At 38.0% G+C, this 18038-nt stretch overlaps 1 protein-coding gene across 1 annotated transcript in view; it reads right to left on the bottom strand.

The window, feature by feature from the left end:
- EFCAB6 (EF-hand calcium binding domain 6) overlaps window positions 1-18038 on the bottom strand; it is a gene marked incomplete at both ends in the record, with an annotated part of 105122 nt that overhangs the window by 57141 nt on the left and 29943 nt on the right. Inside the window, 8 exon segments of the mRNA XM_080342524.1 lie at window positions 2022-2183; window positions 5883-6055; window positions 8473-8505; window positions 8508-8575; window positions 10396-10412; window positions 11965-11978; window positions 14733-14850; window positions 15094-15231. Coding sequence (XP_080198650.1) covers window positions 2022-2183; window positions 5883-6055; window positions 8473-8505; window positions 8508-8575; window positions 10396-10412; window positions 11965-11978; window positions 14733-14850; window positions 15094-15231 — 723 coding nt within the window.

Here is an 18038-nt window from a genome sequence, read left to right as displayed (position 1 = left end):
ATATTAAGATTCATAAGGAAATTCAGTTTTCATTTTAGCAATTTCAGGACGAGGGACAGGAACCTGGAACTCCAGTCTAGAAAGCTTAGAAGGTGTTGATACCAGAACTGACTTGACCACCACAGAACATCACCGGGACAGGAGGAACTGAAGGGAAGATGTAAAGCACTGCTTATACTTACAGTAGGAGCAACTCATCTGACATAGCTCCAAGACACAGACCAATTCAGGAACGAAACATTCAAAGGTTTGGTTTCAAACTTATCAGAATTTCTAAACTAACAGTTGTTGTCAGTGTCATAAACAAAAGGTCAGACTTGGTATATCTGCAGTATGGTCCCAGCTTTCTACACTCCTGTGCCGGCCTGACATCGTAAAATGACTTCAGGCATATGCCTGAGAACTTGTCTCACATGAACTGCTGGCAGGTAGCCAGGTAACACTTCCAAACAGTTGACATCTTCCCAATAGCTCACGACTGACCACACTGTATAACGCAGTTCAAAGGTCTCATACCCAACAGTCACCTTGGCAAGAAGGTAAAGGAGATTATGATCTTTTAAAAAAAATCTGAGAAGGCTTATGTCATCCCAAGACCTTGCCAGGAGAGGCAGAAGGATGTCCCAGTGCCTGAGAGGCCTTCAGAAGATGGATAGCATGTTCATCCTCTGCTTTGCCTTTCTACAGCAGAGCTTGGCAAAGAGCAGTAAGTGAATTCTGGTGAGTGCAAGCTGTCCTTGAGCAGGGCTGTTCAGCAGGCAGTTGAATCCTCGTATTGCTGATCCAAATGCCAAATAGATACTACCAATTTCTCTGTGTTCTTGAAGGAAACATGAAGGTCCTGGTGGGCCTACAAACCATTTAGTGAAAGCTTTGCTGCAGGTTGCTTTAAGAGTGACACTGACAGGGTCAGAGCTGTGAGGCTGTTTATAACTATGTTTGGTGTCCCTCCAAAACTTGACCTCCTTTGAAAAGTGTGTGGACATTCTGTGACAACAAATCTGAGACAACAAAACAGAGACAACAGAAATTTTTTGAGCCATAGGAATAAGCTGCCAGTTCTGACGTGAATGCACAAATAAGGAAACTTCTAGAGCTGCTCTGAAGGGGATTCAGATGGGGACTTAAACACAGAAAGGGCAGATAATTGAAACAAAGAAGTCTGAGGAGAATCTGGAGCAAGACAGGGCACACTCCTGTCTTGAGAGCTGTTGACAGAAATGTGATCTTTGCATAGGGCACTCTGTGTTATGGAATACCAGACTAAAAATGAGGGAAGACAGGCAGTGTGCATGCCTTCATGGATATATTAGAGTAACGCATTATCTGGGTTCAAGTCAAAGAAATGCATGTATCCTGGGTCTGACTATGCACGTAGATTACCCTGCAAATATATATATATATATATGTAATATTTTAAACAGAAGCTCAACCTATTAGAAAATTTGTTGCTCCCCCCACCAAGATTATGCAGGCATTTACATATATTCAAAAGTAAAAAGTGAGGAGAATCAACAGGTCATACATCTTTGTAGCCTGGATGCCCGCATCAGTGATGCTGGCTCAGTTGGAAGCTGTAGCTATGGCCTGCAGTAGTTACAGCCATCAAATGTGTCAGAGTTCCTGATCCTCTGAGGATGTTCAAATCCAGTTCCTGAATAATGAGCTGCAATGATTCTACAGAGGATCACAAACCTACTGTTCAGGAATAATCTAGAGGGCAAACCCCCAATTTTTGAACAATGCAGTGAGACATAATCACTGTGGACCCTGTAAAGTGACCTTTACCATTTTTACCTGAATCCAAGAGTCTTTGATGAATGATCCATGTGTGTTTGCTCTCCCAATGTAGTGCTTTGAGTGTTGTACAATTTTGAATATATCTCTATGAAATGAGAGATCAGCCCAGGACAGTACTTACCATTAGAAAGACAACATGTATCCTCAGTCTATCTGAAAGTCTCCTTTCTATACATATTTTTTCTTTACATTGAACAGAAAATTGTCTGTAATAATAGTACCTTTTTGAAAGCTCTGTTTGCCTTTTTTCTTCTCTTTGTTGTTTTTCCTTTGATATATGTGAGCTGATACCATTTAAGTCACCAGAAAGAACAGCAACTTTCAAGTTATCCAAAAGCATCTTGTAAAAGATTCCATCAGAAGACTTATATTTATAGCACAACCTGGATAAAAATACGAATTTAAAATAATTTGGGAGGTTGAGAACAATGCATAATACAAATGTCTTAAGGCAAAAATGATCAAAGTAACACATTTCCTTTCTATATACAGCTAGGGGCATTATGCAGAGGGCTATCCTGAGGCACTAGAAACTAGCCTTCCCAGGCTCCTTCTGTAGCCTACAGAGAAAGCAGGAACCTAACTTAAACACTGTATCATTACCCGGAAGAACTCCATTGACTCTAGGAGGAGACTAAGGATACAAGTCTCCACTACCTACAGTTTCCCTTTGTGAACACCCTGTGTAATTAACACTTGAATTATACAGTGTACACTTGGAAGAAATTTGGCTCACCTGACACTGACCTGTGAAATCCAGCTGCATTGGTGGAAGGGGGAGCTAAGATCACAGCCACTGCGCAACTAAATCTGTCAGAAATCATGAATGAAAGCCCTTCTTTATCTTAACTTGGTGCCTAGCATATGAAGATAGAATGAAATCACTAGCAGCTTAAGTTAATACTCCTGGATGTTAACCTTAGCAGCCCAGGAACAGACACAATGTTTTTCAGCCCATTCTGTTATTCTGAGGGTAACTTCCAGCAAAGAGGCTGAGTTGGTAGTTCCCTGGGCCTGTTAAATTACCCTCTTGAATCACTGTCATATAAATTATTTATATAGCAGGGCTCATGAATCAGAGCCCTTGTCATCACTGTGTCGCTTCCTCCCTGAGCTATTCAACCTTCCAAGGTTTCATTCATGCTCATAAAGCTCTGGGGCATTCCTGGATGAAAGCAGAAGGATCCTGTCCTTGTGCGGGGGACACACAATAGTATCTTACCCCAAGTGCCTGTTCTATTTAGAATGACACTAAAAGAAACACCTGTGGTTAAAAAACACTTGTAACTTCCTTCTGGGGAAAAAAATAAGAAAGAGAGAAATCAAAGCTCAAAATTTCTTTTGAGAAATTTAATCCATACCATGTAGATGGTAGGGAAGAAAGTGCCAGGGGGGCAGGAGAGCGGGGAGAGAGTCTCCATTTTCTAACATTTGTGAAGCCCTGCTCAGCTAAAACAAGTGTAGCCCTCAAACAGAAAATGGCTGTGAGACACTACAGAGCAACATCTGCTTTGTGAGTGTAATCCGTAAAAGGCTTCAAAATGCCCTTAAAAATTGTTCCCTCTTTTCCCCAGTCTGAATGTCATCTCACAGGAAGCCATCTGGGACACGCGTGCCAGCTATTCTGTGCAGCGATAGCAGTATTGTCCTCAAGTGCCTTAGGATGAGTCACATCAATGCAAAAGTCCAATTACAGGAGAAGCCCCCCCAAGCAGAAGTACCATTTTAAATAAGTGAGACTGATGTAGCTGAACCACTGGAATTCAGAATGCAATTCAGTCACTTCATCACCTTTTACTCGAAAACCTTGTATCCCTTAAAGCACCCGTGCTAAATCCCCAGTCTGGTTATGACATTTCCAGCACAGATGTGATAGCTTAAGTCCAGTGTGTATGCATTTAGAGAAGTCATTTACTTTTATTTTTTTTTAATTATTATTTTAAAATACAACCTTATTAAATCTGGCAGTTTTTACCACTTTAGAGCAGCGAATGAACAGTGCCATCCACTGTTTCTCTGCATAATCCACAACATTTTCCTAGGATAGTCTTAAATAAGATTTGGGATGATATTTAATGTCCCATTTAAAATAAAGGAATATAGATTGGTAAAAAGATGTGAGTCAAAACATATTTTTAAGGAGTGAGGTTAAATCACAGAATAGCAACTCTAAAAGCAGATCACAACAAAGTAGATTTTTCAAGATGTCTCCCCACCTGTGGATGAGCCATTCTAACTGAATTAGACATACAGTTACTCATTTATCCTAAAACCAAATACTTCTCAAGTAGGCCATCTATTGCATTGTCGAGTATAAATTCTCTCTTCATCTTATTATAAGAATTACTTTTCTTCTCCAGTGTAGTCATCAGCTCTCTAGAACATTACCTTGATGAGTGATAATGCTAAGAACAGGTGCCTTTACAAATGTTTACTAAAGTAGAATTCATAATATGGTGTGAATGAGACACTGTTTTCACAGATTGAACGTGGCCAATGCAAGACTATATGTCCCTGAAAGTCTTTGACAATGGAATCCAAATCTTATCTTTTAGATGTGTATCTTAGATACTATTCCTATAACAAGATTCCTAACTCAACCCATCTATGATGTTGCATATCTTGCTTTGCTAAAAACAGATACCTGCACTTTTCAACACTGCCGCAGTTCAATAATGCAAATACACAAATGTGCTCAATGTTCACTGTAACAGAAATCCTAAAAGAATCGTACCCACCTTTTCCTGTGCTTTGCCACAATATCACCTCGGTGTTCAGTATTTCTCTAGACTGATCTCACAAGGCTTATCTTGCATCCTTTTAAAACAAAAGCAAAGCAGCCGTTGACTGTGGTGGATGAATTAAACCTAAACAGCCTCTTACTGCTTCACTCTGTATTATTTTCTTATAGGGAATGTTTAGAATTTCAAGTAAAGATCACTTTCCAGTTCAAAGTGGCTGTAATTCCTGACTTTTCTCATAGTACAGATCTCTCATTGACACAAATAATGGTGGAAACATTACTTAGAAAATTGTATAACTGCTGAGTCCCAGGTAATTCAAAGGATAATTACTTGCTCTTGATCAATGACCACTGATTATATACTACAAAACACAGCTATAAAACTGACAGATGATGAAAGCATATCGTTATAGCACATTGCGCTGGGAACATGACTTTTATGAACCCAATGCATAGCACCCAAAGTTTTCTCTTAGACATTTATAGAAAGGAAAATGCAGACAGTAGAATTGGTTTTACTGATCACGCTCATGCTCATTCATATTTCAGGATCAAAGATTATTTTCCAAAAGCCATTTGCTATTGATGCTGTTGTGTTTCCTCCTCACACACAATGATCAGCAGGACACTGGGCTGTAAGGGTCACACTGGAACTGATTTCTTTGATTTTCCTATTATGTTTTCAAAGGTAGGAAAGAATTCCACATCTTTCTGAAAGTCACTAGTTTCAAGCAGAGAAAACTAGAGCTCCTGAGAGAGTAGATTAGACCCGATTATAACCTGACTGAAATTGTATTGCAATAAAATGCCTAACACTATTCCCTCTTCTTTGGACATAAATATTTTGACCCCATGCTCCCCATACTTGTAGCTCTTTTGACTCCCCACTTTGGGGACCCTGGTCGTATTGAAAATGAGATTTCGTGTTGACAATATTAAATTTCAGTTCCTTGTTCTATAAAATAATAGTCTACTGAGGAAAGGCATAACATTAATTTAATTGATTTTGTATTACATTGTGTTTGGAAATACTAAATAACATTTGATAACATCTTGGATCTCCAGCACATCACTGTTCCTTTGTAGAAAAGGCTTGTCTCACCTTTGAAATGCTGAAATAATGTCAAACTCACAAGAGTTTCTAACATGGAATTGTTATGAAAATAAACAAGAGACTTACAAGCTGATCACATTGGGAATAGGGCATGTCTTCCACCAGCCTTTACTTTTCTATATGCTTAACGCAAACCGAAATACTTAATGCCTCCAGCAATAGCTGTCATATTTAAAGACAGGTAGAAAGATACAGTAAGAAAAGGAATTACATTAAATCTTTTACAATTCACACATCATCAACTTAATAAATTGCTGATCTGACAAAGAGGGACAACACAGCTGTAGGACTTTTCTTAGATGACTTCTGTTAATAATGCCAGTATGCTTAGGATCATAGGACTGCAAAGCCTTATGAAAATCTTTCCAATTTTCTGTGATTTTATCTGAAAGGATTTCCTACACCTAGCAATCGAATGAAAAAAAAAAAAAAGAGGCATCCCTGAGGTTAAACTATAATAGCATTGCCACATGAAAAAATGTACTAAAATGACAAATCTAATGTTGGAAGACCAACACTTACTGAAAATAAATCATATTATCACTTACAGTATTACAAGCTAGAACAAGAGCAGGCTTCTTTATTTGGTTTGTTTCATTAAGCGACTCATGAACCAACTAGATTAAAAGAAAGTTATGTTCAACTAAAACAATTTCAGTGTACTCATTTCAAAGCATGATGCAACATCAGGCCCCACATTTATCTTTGAAAATGTTTGTTCTGAAAACTAAATGAAAAGCGGCTGCAAGAAAGCATATACCTCACTGCATAGAGCTGCTTCTTTAAATGACCGAAGAGGCATGTCTGCTCCTGAGAACAACGCTGAGCTTTTACTGTTGTTTCTCCCCTCAGTCCTGTAAAACAAAGTCCACCAGGACTGAATGAATTGCAAGTGGCACTCAACTTACTCAGGGTGTAATTTGAAGACAATGGGCTTGCACAGGGGAAAATAATGACAAAAATTGGCTTATTGAACCTGCTATAGGACTGTCTGTAGCACTAGCAGCTAGAATAAGAGTGTTTTTCACTTGTAAATTGAGTACATTAAAACCAGAAGGTTCTGAGAAGAAAGAAACACAGAACCACATTTTGACAGAAAATTTCAGCATAATTGCAGATCTGATCATGCCCTGTACTACGTAAAATTTCAGGGGAGAGGAAGGAGGTGGAGATGCCCCCTGGGTTGTCTTAGCTGGCTGGGGGTCTAGATTGATTCCACGTCTTGGTTCTGCCCATTGCTGCTTCTAAGATTCCTCTGACCGAATAATTTTTGACAAATGATAAAAAATGAAGGGATTCCTTGAAAAGAGTTGTCCTCTTTCATTTGTGCATGCTGTAATCTGCCTTTTCTACAGGATGAACCACATCAATGGAGCTGGCATCACCACTCAGGACACAAAACCCAAGGATTCCCAGATGCTCGGGCTTCCTTGCAGCTGCTTTTCATCAAAATCTGGATACAAACCCAGCCACAAAGTGCAGAACAAGCCTACTCTTCAAGGCAGAATCACCCTCAAAGTCTGAAACCACAGTCACCAGCGTCCCATGTGGCTATTGTGTCATCCCTGGTGGTATTTCATCCCAAGGTGACAATGGCCTTTGATGTTTCACATTTTCTTTACCTGCCTTCTCTTGTGCTAGCATCTACTTCATTTGGGATGCTTATTTCAAATGACAAAAATAGGTAGGTATCTGTGTACTTATCTAATATGAGCCTAACGAGCTTAATTTGTAAATCCCGCTTAGTGTGCACATCAGTTGCATAAGTAGACACTGTCAGCATTTGCATTTTCCCCAGTATGCTGACTTTGTAACTACTAAAGGTTGCCTCCAAAATTCAGCCAGACCATTACTCTACTCAAAACCAGCTGAAAGGGACTTGAGTTGCTGCATCAAATGTTGCTATTGTCAGAGCCATCAGAGTGGAAAGCAGCTTGTTTCAGCTCCTAACATAAAAACGTTTAAAAGCAAAGCACACCATTCAAGGCTGTTCAACGGGACCTTCTTTTTGTGCTTCTAGTATCTCTCTTGCCACTACTGATCTCCTTTGATATATCTCAAAACCACTATCCAGACTACCTAAGACAAAGCTAAATATGGAGTTAGTCAGTTGATATACTAAGGCAAATCTAAAAGAGATCGGATAATTAAAATTATTAAAAATAATGAACAGCTTCTTATTATTAGGAAATGGATTTGCAAACTATGGTTAGGTTATTTCCTAGAATAATTCAGTAAACAAAAAAAGTCTTGACTTATTTCTGTCAAAGGATATGATCAGACTGCACCAAAATATTGACTGTGGGTTTCAGTCTGTAACCTCTCTATACCTTCAGTGAATGGTTCTAAAGGAAAATATTATAAGACAACTGCAAATTCAGAAGGTGTCAAAGCTGTACCCAAGAAAATATGCAATGTCTGTGTAGTATATAGAACATATTTTGAACCAATGTGTATTATAAAGAATAATAGATAAAACAAGAAACAGCAAAATATCAGCAAAACAGATCTGACAACTGAAAGCTACGAAGTACTACTGCTGCTCCTCCTCTGCTGCACACACATGCATGAACTAGTGATTCTGCTGGAGTGTTCAAACACATTCAGTCACCATGAGATTGCTTTATAAATGATGCTTCAGAAAGAAGAGTCCAGAAGTGCTGATTATGATTATTCTATTGCTAGAAAGAATGTGAACGTAACAACTTAGATAAAAACTATGCAGAGCATTACATTTTATCAAAACACAACCCAGCATTTTGCCACAGCCATTATAGAAGATGTTATGATAAGAGTATTAAAAGTAAACACCTACTACTGATTCTTTTTCTTCAAACAAGTCTAAAAAAAATCACGGCAGTCAAGGTACCCAGTCTCTTCTGGATCAATTATGTCGATTAACTCCTGGAAATCTTTATCTTTCATTTGAAATAACAAGTTACATAAAACATGGTGAAGGTAACTTCTTGTGATCTTTCCATCTCATTTCTAAAATAAAAAAGTGAACATTTACTACAACAATGCTAATTCCAACATGCCATTCTAGACTGCTAGATCATCCTGACCTGCAATAGCTGAGAGTTCCGTAGCTGTTTCAATAGTCTGCATATACTGAATCTAGTACTTCTACTCCAGTTCCTAGTGAACATACAACTGCAATATTTACTGGATGGAAGACGAAAACTATGGAATGAGATTACAATGATCTTTCCACTACCTTGGGATAGATTACATAATTTGCTGGTAAAGTGTGTCACAAGTGAATGGATATGTAAACTTGCTTTGCACAGACCAGCTCACATTCCATCAGTTTATCAGCTGCATTTCATTCCTTACCTGGTCCAGAATCAATGTTCACTCAAAGTTGCACCTGACTGAATAGTTGCTGGATCTGAGTGAACATGTGAGCCAATTTGGATCTAAGTTGCTATTACCATGTACCCCAACAATTTCCTTAAATCCATGCAAAAGTCCATCACGTGATGTCTGTCATTAGAGCCTAATACAGCTCTCAGCACATTCATAGAGAGCATGTGAGACTTCATTTATCAGTGCTCACTCATCTTTCACAGAATTTTCTTCATGATTAGCTTCAGTAAAACAAGGAAAAACTCAACTAAACACTTTATGTTTGGGCACAGCTTTTTCTAGGGCTGCAGTTTTCAGATGTGGTCCATGGCCATGATGGTCCATAAGGCCAGAGGAAATGCTGTGCAAATACCTAGGTCATTACAGAGATTTCAGTTAAAAATGCCATTATAAGTACCTAGTGAGCCTTGAGAAATTCTGACTGTTGACAGTGATGTGTTAATCCAAAACATTTGAGATCTACTGTCCTTGGACTTCCTCTTTCCTTTCTCATGCTTCCTTTCCATCCAAGCATGGATCCTTTAAATCAGCTATACTGCTAGGCTGGGTCTATTGGCATTCTTGACCTTGCTAAAGAGGATAAACCAGCTCTCAGGGAGATTCTTTATCTGACATCCCGTCACATTGTCGTGCCAATGGATACCCATTTGAACTGCAAGGTAATGGGCAATGGATGTGTTCATGCAACAGAATCAGGGTATTTTTATTTTGCTGCACTGAAGGCATAGGTTGTTTTTCATTCCCATAGCAAGTAATATTCATAATATATGTAGAATAATTTTAAATATGGGTTTATACCACTCTTTCCTATAACTGTCTATTGCATTTTATAATTTTAATTTTGTTTCTGAACTTTTACTTTTTGAAAAAAAATGTTTCTTTATTTTCTCTAAAGAAGCATGATGAAAGATAATGGGGGAAAGAAGAAAGAGTGGAATAAAGGTTTTGGAACAATAACAGAAAAATTAGGAGTAAATAGTTCCTTCAGTGATTCAGTTTTCCTGGCTAAGCTCTAGACAAATATATTTCTGTTCATAAAATTCACCCTAAGAAAATTCTGTTTCCCTTTAGTCCCCCACAGAGATCCAGGGTGGCAGTAATAATATAGAGGATGAGCAATTATTTACTTCATCAGTTGGTCTGGGAAATACTTTAAAGTTTTGCAATCAAAAGATAATGGTCTTGTGAAACTACTATCTGGTATTTGAATTTTCTTTAGAGACTGTTGTCACTGCATTAAATCACATGGAAGAAAAACCTGGTAATATACCTACCTCCTCCAGTAAATAAGTTAGGGAATCCAGTACTGAAGCTACAAAGATAGTTTGTACTTCACAAGAAACAGTTGTGCAGAAAGACTAGGTCTTACCCATGAAGATGAGATATCTGTTACAATAAAAAAAAGTTACGTTTTGTTCAAACCTTAGATAATACGCAAAAGTTAAGATATACTACATCAGGATTTATTAAGCATGTTGCATTCACTTATTTGGCCACCTTGCAAGTTTGATTTTATTTCTTCAAAAGGATTTAATTTTATTGCGCACAACACTAAGTCGGACCAGCATCAGACTGGGGATGTACTGGTCTATTCCAACAAAAAAATAATTATGTTATGTATAAATATAAACCATTTTCACATGTATTACATTGACTGTGAGAGCCTCTAGATTCTGTGAATTATATAGTTCTTTCTTCAGCCTCCTTTTCCACCACCTCGAATACCTCTGCCTGTGTTAACAATTTCATTCAGTAATGCTGCAGTTCAGTAAATGAATTAAAATTATGTAGTAAAGTGCCTTACTGAATCACGGCCTGAATGCTGTAGGTGTTATTATCTACTGCACTGTATGAAACTGATTTCTTTTCCTATAAATTGCTGAGCGAATTGTTTCTTGTTCTGGTCATATATATATGTATGTAGATGAAATACTGCAGAGCTAAAAAGAACAGTTTTTATGTAATTATATTAGAAAGGAATTGTGATATATCATCTATATAAAACCATCTAATAAAAAAAATGCCTTTACTACTTTTGAAGATATGCCCAGTGCTCCTTTTGCTTGTGTCAACCAGACTGAGAGCTTTAATTTTTTCAGTCTATTATTTGCTCATTCAATTCAGAAATACAGAGTCCACAATTTAAGAAGTGCAATATGTAACAAATCAAAGTAATAAAACAGTCCAGCTTGTCCACTAAAGGGATGATCACACGATCTGGTGCATGGGACAGACATATCATGACATTTGATCAAAACTGACAGGAAGGCATTTTAGCATAGTTCTGCACATCGTGAGTGCCACAGAGGTGGTAAGGATAGACAGTTCTTTATCAAAAGCTCATACTCCAGAACTCAACATGAAAAGGTAATCTGAAGTACAGAAAAAGTCAGATAAAGTTACATTTCAATCTGAAGGGAACTATTGAACAGTAGTCTCAACATTGTCAGTGTCAGACGTAAGCTGGAGTATACCTGTTGGATGACGAACTGCAAACATAAGCCTTTTACCATCATGTGATAGCACTCTCTATATTATATGAGCTTGTAATAGTTACTGCACAGTTCTGATTCTCATTAACTTTACCCATCACAGTGATTTTACCCCTTCATCGAAAGAGATTTACCTCATCTGTGATTTCTCCTGTGTGCACTGGGACCATGGTGATGGATATTCATTGCTAAGTGGTGTATTTGGATATACACACTTCTGTCATCTCCCTTCTTTTCAGAAATGCTGTATCTCAGATTAGGGTGTAGCCTTATCCTGCACATATTAATGCCTATCTTTAATTTAAATGTCAATTATGACCAATTGGTCTCCTTCAGCATGTAACGTTAAATAGGTATTCATGTTCTGTAGTATTAAGCTATGATATTACAACTATTAATTATGTTCCTTTAAATTTTTGCAATGCCCAGAACATTCTGAAGTTTACCTGATGCCAGATTTCTGCACAGGATGAAAAACATTTTAGTTTATCTCATTAATCTGATGCATTTAAGTAAGAACTTGAGTTAGGAGGCTTTTCAATACTGCTTGAACTCCTTGCGTTGATGTAAACAATCTCTTTTGACAAGAGACTAGAATAAAAACAATAAAATAACGCAGGTGAAAATGTATAACTTGATACCACAATTTTAAATTTCTAAATTTGCAGGAGAATCAACAATATGACTCTGAAAGACCTGTGATGACACATCTTCAAATGACAAAAGTGCAAGTGCTTTAAGTGACTAGGATACCACACATCATCAAGAACAAGAACTATCAAACAATGTACTCCACATAATGGAATGAATAAAAAATCTAGTAATAATAATAATATTTAAAAAAAAAAAAAGCTCAATGAATTTATACTGAATGTTGCCCATTCAAATTATTTTTAATGACTTCTTTTTCTGTTTTTCGGGATATATGGAGAAACTTCCTGCAAACTTTCTAGAGACTGGAGAAGTTGTTTTATTATTAATTCTTTGGTGTTGAAACACTTGTATAACTATTTTTTCTAGGATCTGAGTTTTAAAGTAAATCACAAAATATTGCAAGACTCCCAAAAGAACATCAAAGGTTTCTTCACTCATCCTTTTATAAAACATCATTCTGATACAACATTTTAAAGTAAAATTTGTAGTGCAGTTACAGGGAACATTATATTTCTAGGTTGCACATCAGAAAACACTGCTAATGGGTTAGGATTTTGTTTTCAGAATATGGATTAACAGGTAGGGACCAGTAGCATTTTAGACTTCAACACATCGAGAATAAGTCAGAAAAAAAATGGTAGGAGGAAAAAGGGAAGAGGCAGTTCCTTGTGGCCTGGGCAGTAATGTGATGATGATTTAGAAGCATGCTGCATGAATCTATTGAAAACTTTTAGATAAGAAGATGAATGTATTTAAATTCTGAAACAGAAGACATTCTAGTTCAAATTTATTTCTATCTCCTGAAAAAAAAAAATAAAAGCAAGAAACTTACTTTTGTTAACTCTAAGACATGTAATAATGTCTTTATTTGGTTTATATGGATTTTTCATAATAGCTGAAAACCCACTCACACAGTTAGATAAGTATTTAGGAATGTTAAAAATGCACACATTTAGACTATTAATAATGAGCTCACTGGTGAGATCACTGCTCTGTTCAACTATTGCACAGAGCAGCTGAGCGGGAGAATAGTGTTTGCTAAATGTTACCATGCAGATCTTAGTAAGAAAAGGAAATACAACATCTAAGAAGACTTTTCTTGTGTTGATCACATGAGACTGAACATTTTTCATAGCATTCCTTCTTCATTAATTTTCAAAGCCAGTAGATATCGCATTTCATTTCACCAGTAAAGGAAATGGGTTTTCTGGGAGCTGCCACACTTGACGATAGACCACGGCAGGCAACGAGAGGAGGTGACCCACTTGGACCCAGAGACAGCCCTGAGTGGGAGGAAGAGTGGGAAGAGGGAATGTCCAACACTGAGACAACCAATGGTTCTGGTCAACACAGAGGTGTCCACAGCTGCTTAAGTAACACATTTGGACCCCTCTCTTGGAAGGAGCAGCTAATAGGGCTGCCTGGGACTCTGGCAGAGGCAAAAGGGGCATTGGGGCCTGTGCTGCTGTCCCAGGGCGGTCGGCTGCCTGAGGTGGTGGCACAATTGACTTGTGCCCAGCGGCACACCGGTGGGACTGAGGGATGAGAACACTATGGATACAAATGGCAGATGTCAAACAAGTGTGACAGATAACAGAACTAGATAATAGAAACCTCCAAATGGAATTGTAGATAATAACTCATTCTCTGTTTCTAATGAGGTCTTGCAGGGGCTGATTTTTAGCACTGTGCTGTACAGGCTTTTTATGCACACATGCTACATGTGTGTGTGTCTGTGTGTACGAGTGTGTATAAACAGAGTAAACACAGAGCTCTCTCTCTGAATATATATTTACACGCATGTATGCATACACATGTGTACAAACAACCTGAAAAAGAAACCTCAAAACTTTAAAATATCAGATGACCATAAATAACTGAAAGAAAAATGGAATGGTAAAATGATGAAGAGAACAACCCCCTGACACAGCGTGATGGGTAAGAATAAACACAAGCAAATAATAGGCTTTCTACTAAAGTCCTACACCGAGTAATGGAGAAAATACAACACAATAGAGGTGGAATCTTAATTATAAGAAGCAGTTACTCTTAAAGATTTGCAGATCATAATATATAATCAAAGCATAAATAAATTGTGAGTATGATGTTAACCACAAGAGAATCAGGCAGTCCTTGGATGTAGAAACAGAGGAATGCTTAGCAGTACCAGAGAAGTTATATTATTTATTTTTCTGGTGCCAGTGCAACTTTGATGAAAGTGCCAATTCTCATTTCTGTCATAACATTTCATGAAACACACAGAAAAACTAGCAGGGGTTCAAAGGCAGCCACAGGGATGATTAAAGAACTGGCCAACATGACTGCCAGTGATATTGTAGGAGGTCAATAATTTTTGTTTATCAGAGAGGTTGTTACAGATTATTTAGTCCCCGGTTGCACATATCTATGTTAAGGAAACCTGAAAAATAGACTCTCTGTGCTGCTGTAATAGAAAACAAAGACTGGCAGCCACCAGATCACTTTGAAGCAGATACGAGACACAAATGTTTAGCTGTAAGAGTAATTAACTAAGACAACACCTAAAAATAATTGCTTTTACTTCATCAAGCATAAGGAATTCTTGCTTTAAAGAGGGATAAGCATCTTGGATGTATCTGCACAGCTTTTGAAGAACCGTGTCACTGGAGAAAGCTTCATCTCCTCTAGCTGGATTTCCTCTGCAAGAGGAAAAAACACAGTCTTTGCAGTGCTTTCATGTCTTAAACTCTTTCACTCACTGTGTTCTGCTCAGAGCGGGAAGAATAAATCACCTCATTAAGACTCAGGGTTTGATAGGATTCAAATAATTGTGTGCATTAGAGAAAGCATTGCAAAAAATTTTTTTTAACTGAATTTAATCAAGGGCTATCATTGAGTGGGTACACTCCTTGTTTTCCATAAATATGTATACCGCAGGTTACTCACATAAAAAAGGAACTTTCTGCTTATGTTTTTTTCTCTTAGGAATTGTCTGCCTGCTTTTGAATATGCTCCCAGGATTCTGGAATTTTTCTAAAAATTGTTGCTGAGCAATCTTACCTGTGGCTTTCAGTCCAAATCTGATATTAAATAGGAAAAGAGTTTTAAAATATTTTCTTATAAAAACACTCTATGTTCCAAGTAGTATTTTGAGTTCCAACGTCACATCATCACTATAATATCAACGTATACAGCGTTCATAATTTGAGTAAGCTTGCTTAGCTTTTCTTTGTTACTAAATATGTAAACTGAGCCAAGTTATTTTCTCAGTTCCAAACGTCTAACTGTGGAAGAACTAGACCCCAAGTGAGAATTCATCTAACCAAATGTGTGTGCCTGCACCTGAGCGAATCACTCTGAGTTGCCTTTATAGTCATTGGGGAGAAACAGGCACTTGCAGGACAGGATTCATCTCATCCTAAAGTAGACATCTAAAACTGCTTACATGAATCCTGCCTGTTGTTTCTCTCCAGTGACTATAAAATGGAGTCTAGGAGGAGCAGTTCAGGCATAGATGTTCACATTACACATGTCTAGAATGAGGTAGTATTTAATGCATCTCTTCTCATTATTTACACATAACAGTAGAGAAACTAGCTAAGGGGAGTAGTATGTTGGGGTTTTTAAAATGTCATGATGTAAATTGTATCCAAATTTGAAAACTTTGAAAGCACTGGAAATGCTAAACTGTGTTAAAAATCCCCGGAAGTTAACTAGTATCATATCCCATGAATAATTACTTTAAAATCAATAAGGCCCTGACACCATGACCCCCCTAAACCTTTGGCATATCCCTTATTCAGTTTCAATGGTACTGCAGAAAGCTCCAATGAGCCCGGCTAAATGAACTCCTATTTCAGATGGTACTTTGTGGGCAATTACATTCCTCACATATTATCAGAAACATGCTGACTCGCTACTCTAGTCATCTCAGAAAGGCTTTAAAAACTCCTAATGCTCCTTAGAATGGTGGCAGATGGTGTTTAGAGTGTTTGTTAATCCAGGATGCACAGGACAAAGCTAAAAAATTACCAAATGCCATCAGAGGTATGCAAGACTTCCTGGATCTTTTACAAAAAACCCTCCAGTTTTTGGACAACGTGGCAGTTTCTCAAGCTCAGCCAAAAAAAGCTAAAACCCCAAAGTTACAAGAATCGCAGCATTCAGGCTTTGGCTGACTGTAACCTGACAGCATGGGGCATCTAATGGGAGGGAACCTGACTTTTCACGGTGGTTCTGCCTGCGAACAGCAGGCACGCACCACGGCTCAGTGACTCAAGGGCTCAGCATCTCCGACCGCACAGGGAGCACAATTGCATCGGAGCCCAGAAAAGTTGATGGGAAGGGCCAGGCACCAAAGTCTGAAGGTAAATGAAGACAGAGGCAGTGCCAGCATTCGAATTTTACCAGGGGAGCCATTTCATACCCTGCAGGGACGGGCTTTGCCAACAATGCTATTGAGGCATGGGTTATTAAAAAAAGCTGTGGGAAAGAGAGATATTTCCTATCTGATTATTGTCTTGGATAAATGAATATGAAACAAACAGTACGAAATAACAGATGATCTTTACAATAAGGCCAAGATAACAACTGTTATTTTGAGCCCCCAACTGAGATCCCTTCACACTCAAATGTCTATGGCCTACTAAATCACTCAAATCGCACTCCAGAGAGCAATTCTGCACTGAAAATGAGCAACCAGCCAAAGCTGCGTCAATCAGAGCAACAGACCTCTCCACTTCAAGCCTCCTTTCTCAGAAGCCCTGCAATTGCCTCTCAGGCTTCAGCAGTGACAATTGCCAAAATCCTGGAAGCTGAAGGGAACTTGGGAAGAAACACTAATGCAGATATGTGAATGTCCGACATTACCAGCTATTATTTGTGGTGCCATTGATCAGTCCACAAGGTGCAGTGGTTTTCTTCCATTCTGCAGATGGGTAATGGATGGTGGAGCTCTTCCAGTTCTGCCTGTGGCCGGCCAGCACAGCACTTTTCTTTTGCAGGTTTAATCATGGGAAGGGATGAATCAGGTCCTCACAGTCGGCGAGGAGGAGCTCCTCAGCATTAAGTTTCAAGGAACAATTTGAAGAAATTGATATTTAGACAAAGTCAAGTCAGTGAGAAAAAAAAACTGAGGAAGGATTTTAGGTTTTAGGGTTTTTTTAATTTCAAAAAAATTCCTCTTTATATTTATAATTCTGGCCCTCAGATTTCAAGCTGTGCCAGAAGGGCAAAAAGTAAAATATTTAGATGCCATAGACAGAATAACTGTGGTGTAGACTGTAGGGCCAGAAAAACTGATCATATTTTTTGAGTAGTAATCTAGCATTTTATCTGCTATAGTAGGCAAGCTAACTTATTAAAGTAATAAAAATGAATTCTACATGGCTTTTTGGAAGTATGCTTGTGTTAAGTCCAAGTACAAAAGAGTATATGCAAAAAGAATGACCAATTGCAAAAGAATTGACCAATTAGAGCTGTAGCAATATGGATACCTGCTAAAAACACGTGATGCATCACCTTGTAATGATCCAATACAGAATACTATTCATTGAGAAATTTTTAATCATCAATGCCTTAGCATCTGATACTTCTATACAAATATTAAAGAAATAGAGCATGAGTTTAAAACTACCTCTGCTGCTGAAAAATGCCCTTGTGTTTTAAACTGATATTATGTTCACCAAAGACTTGACCAACTGAGCACAATGATTTACCTTATATCACAAATAATAGTCACCAATTAGAAATCCTGGCAGCCACCAGAAAACAAAGTCCTAAAAGTTAGTCCCTCTCTTGGCAAAACCTTCATACTGGTCATGTATGATTTGCTCCCAGCCATCAGCAAAAATATCCTTCACTCACACCCCTCAGCCTGTAAAGGGAC

The sequence above is a fragment of the Nesoenas mayeri genome (genome assembly GCF_963082525.1).
Source record: "Nesoenas mayeri genome assembly, chromosome: 1".
Classification (NCBI taxonomy): Eukaryota; Metazoa; Chordata; class Aves; order Columbiformes; family Columbidae; genus Nesoenas; species Nesoenas mayeri.
This window is presented reverse-complemented; position numbering and strand designations above follow the sequence as displayed.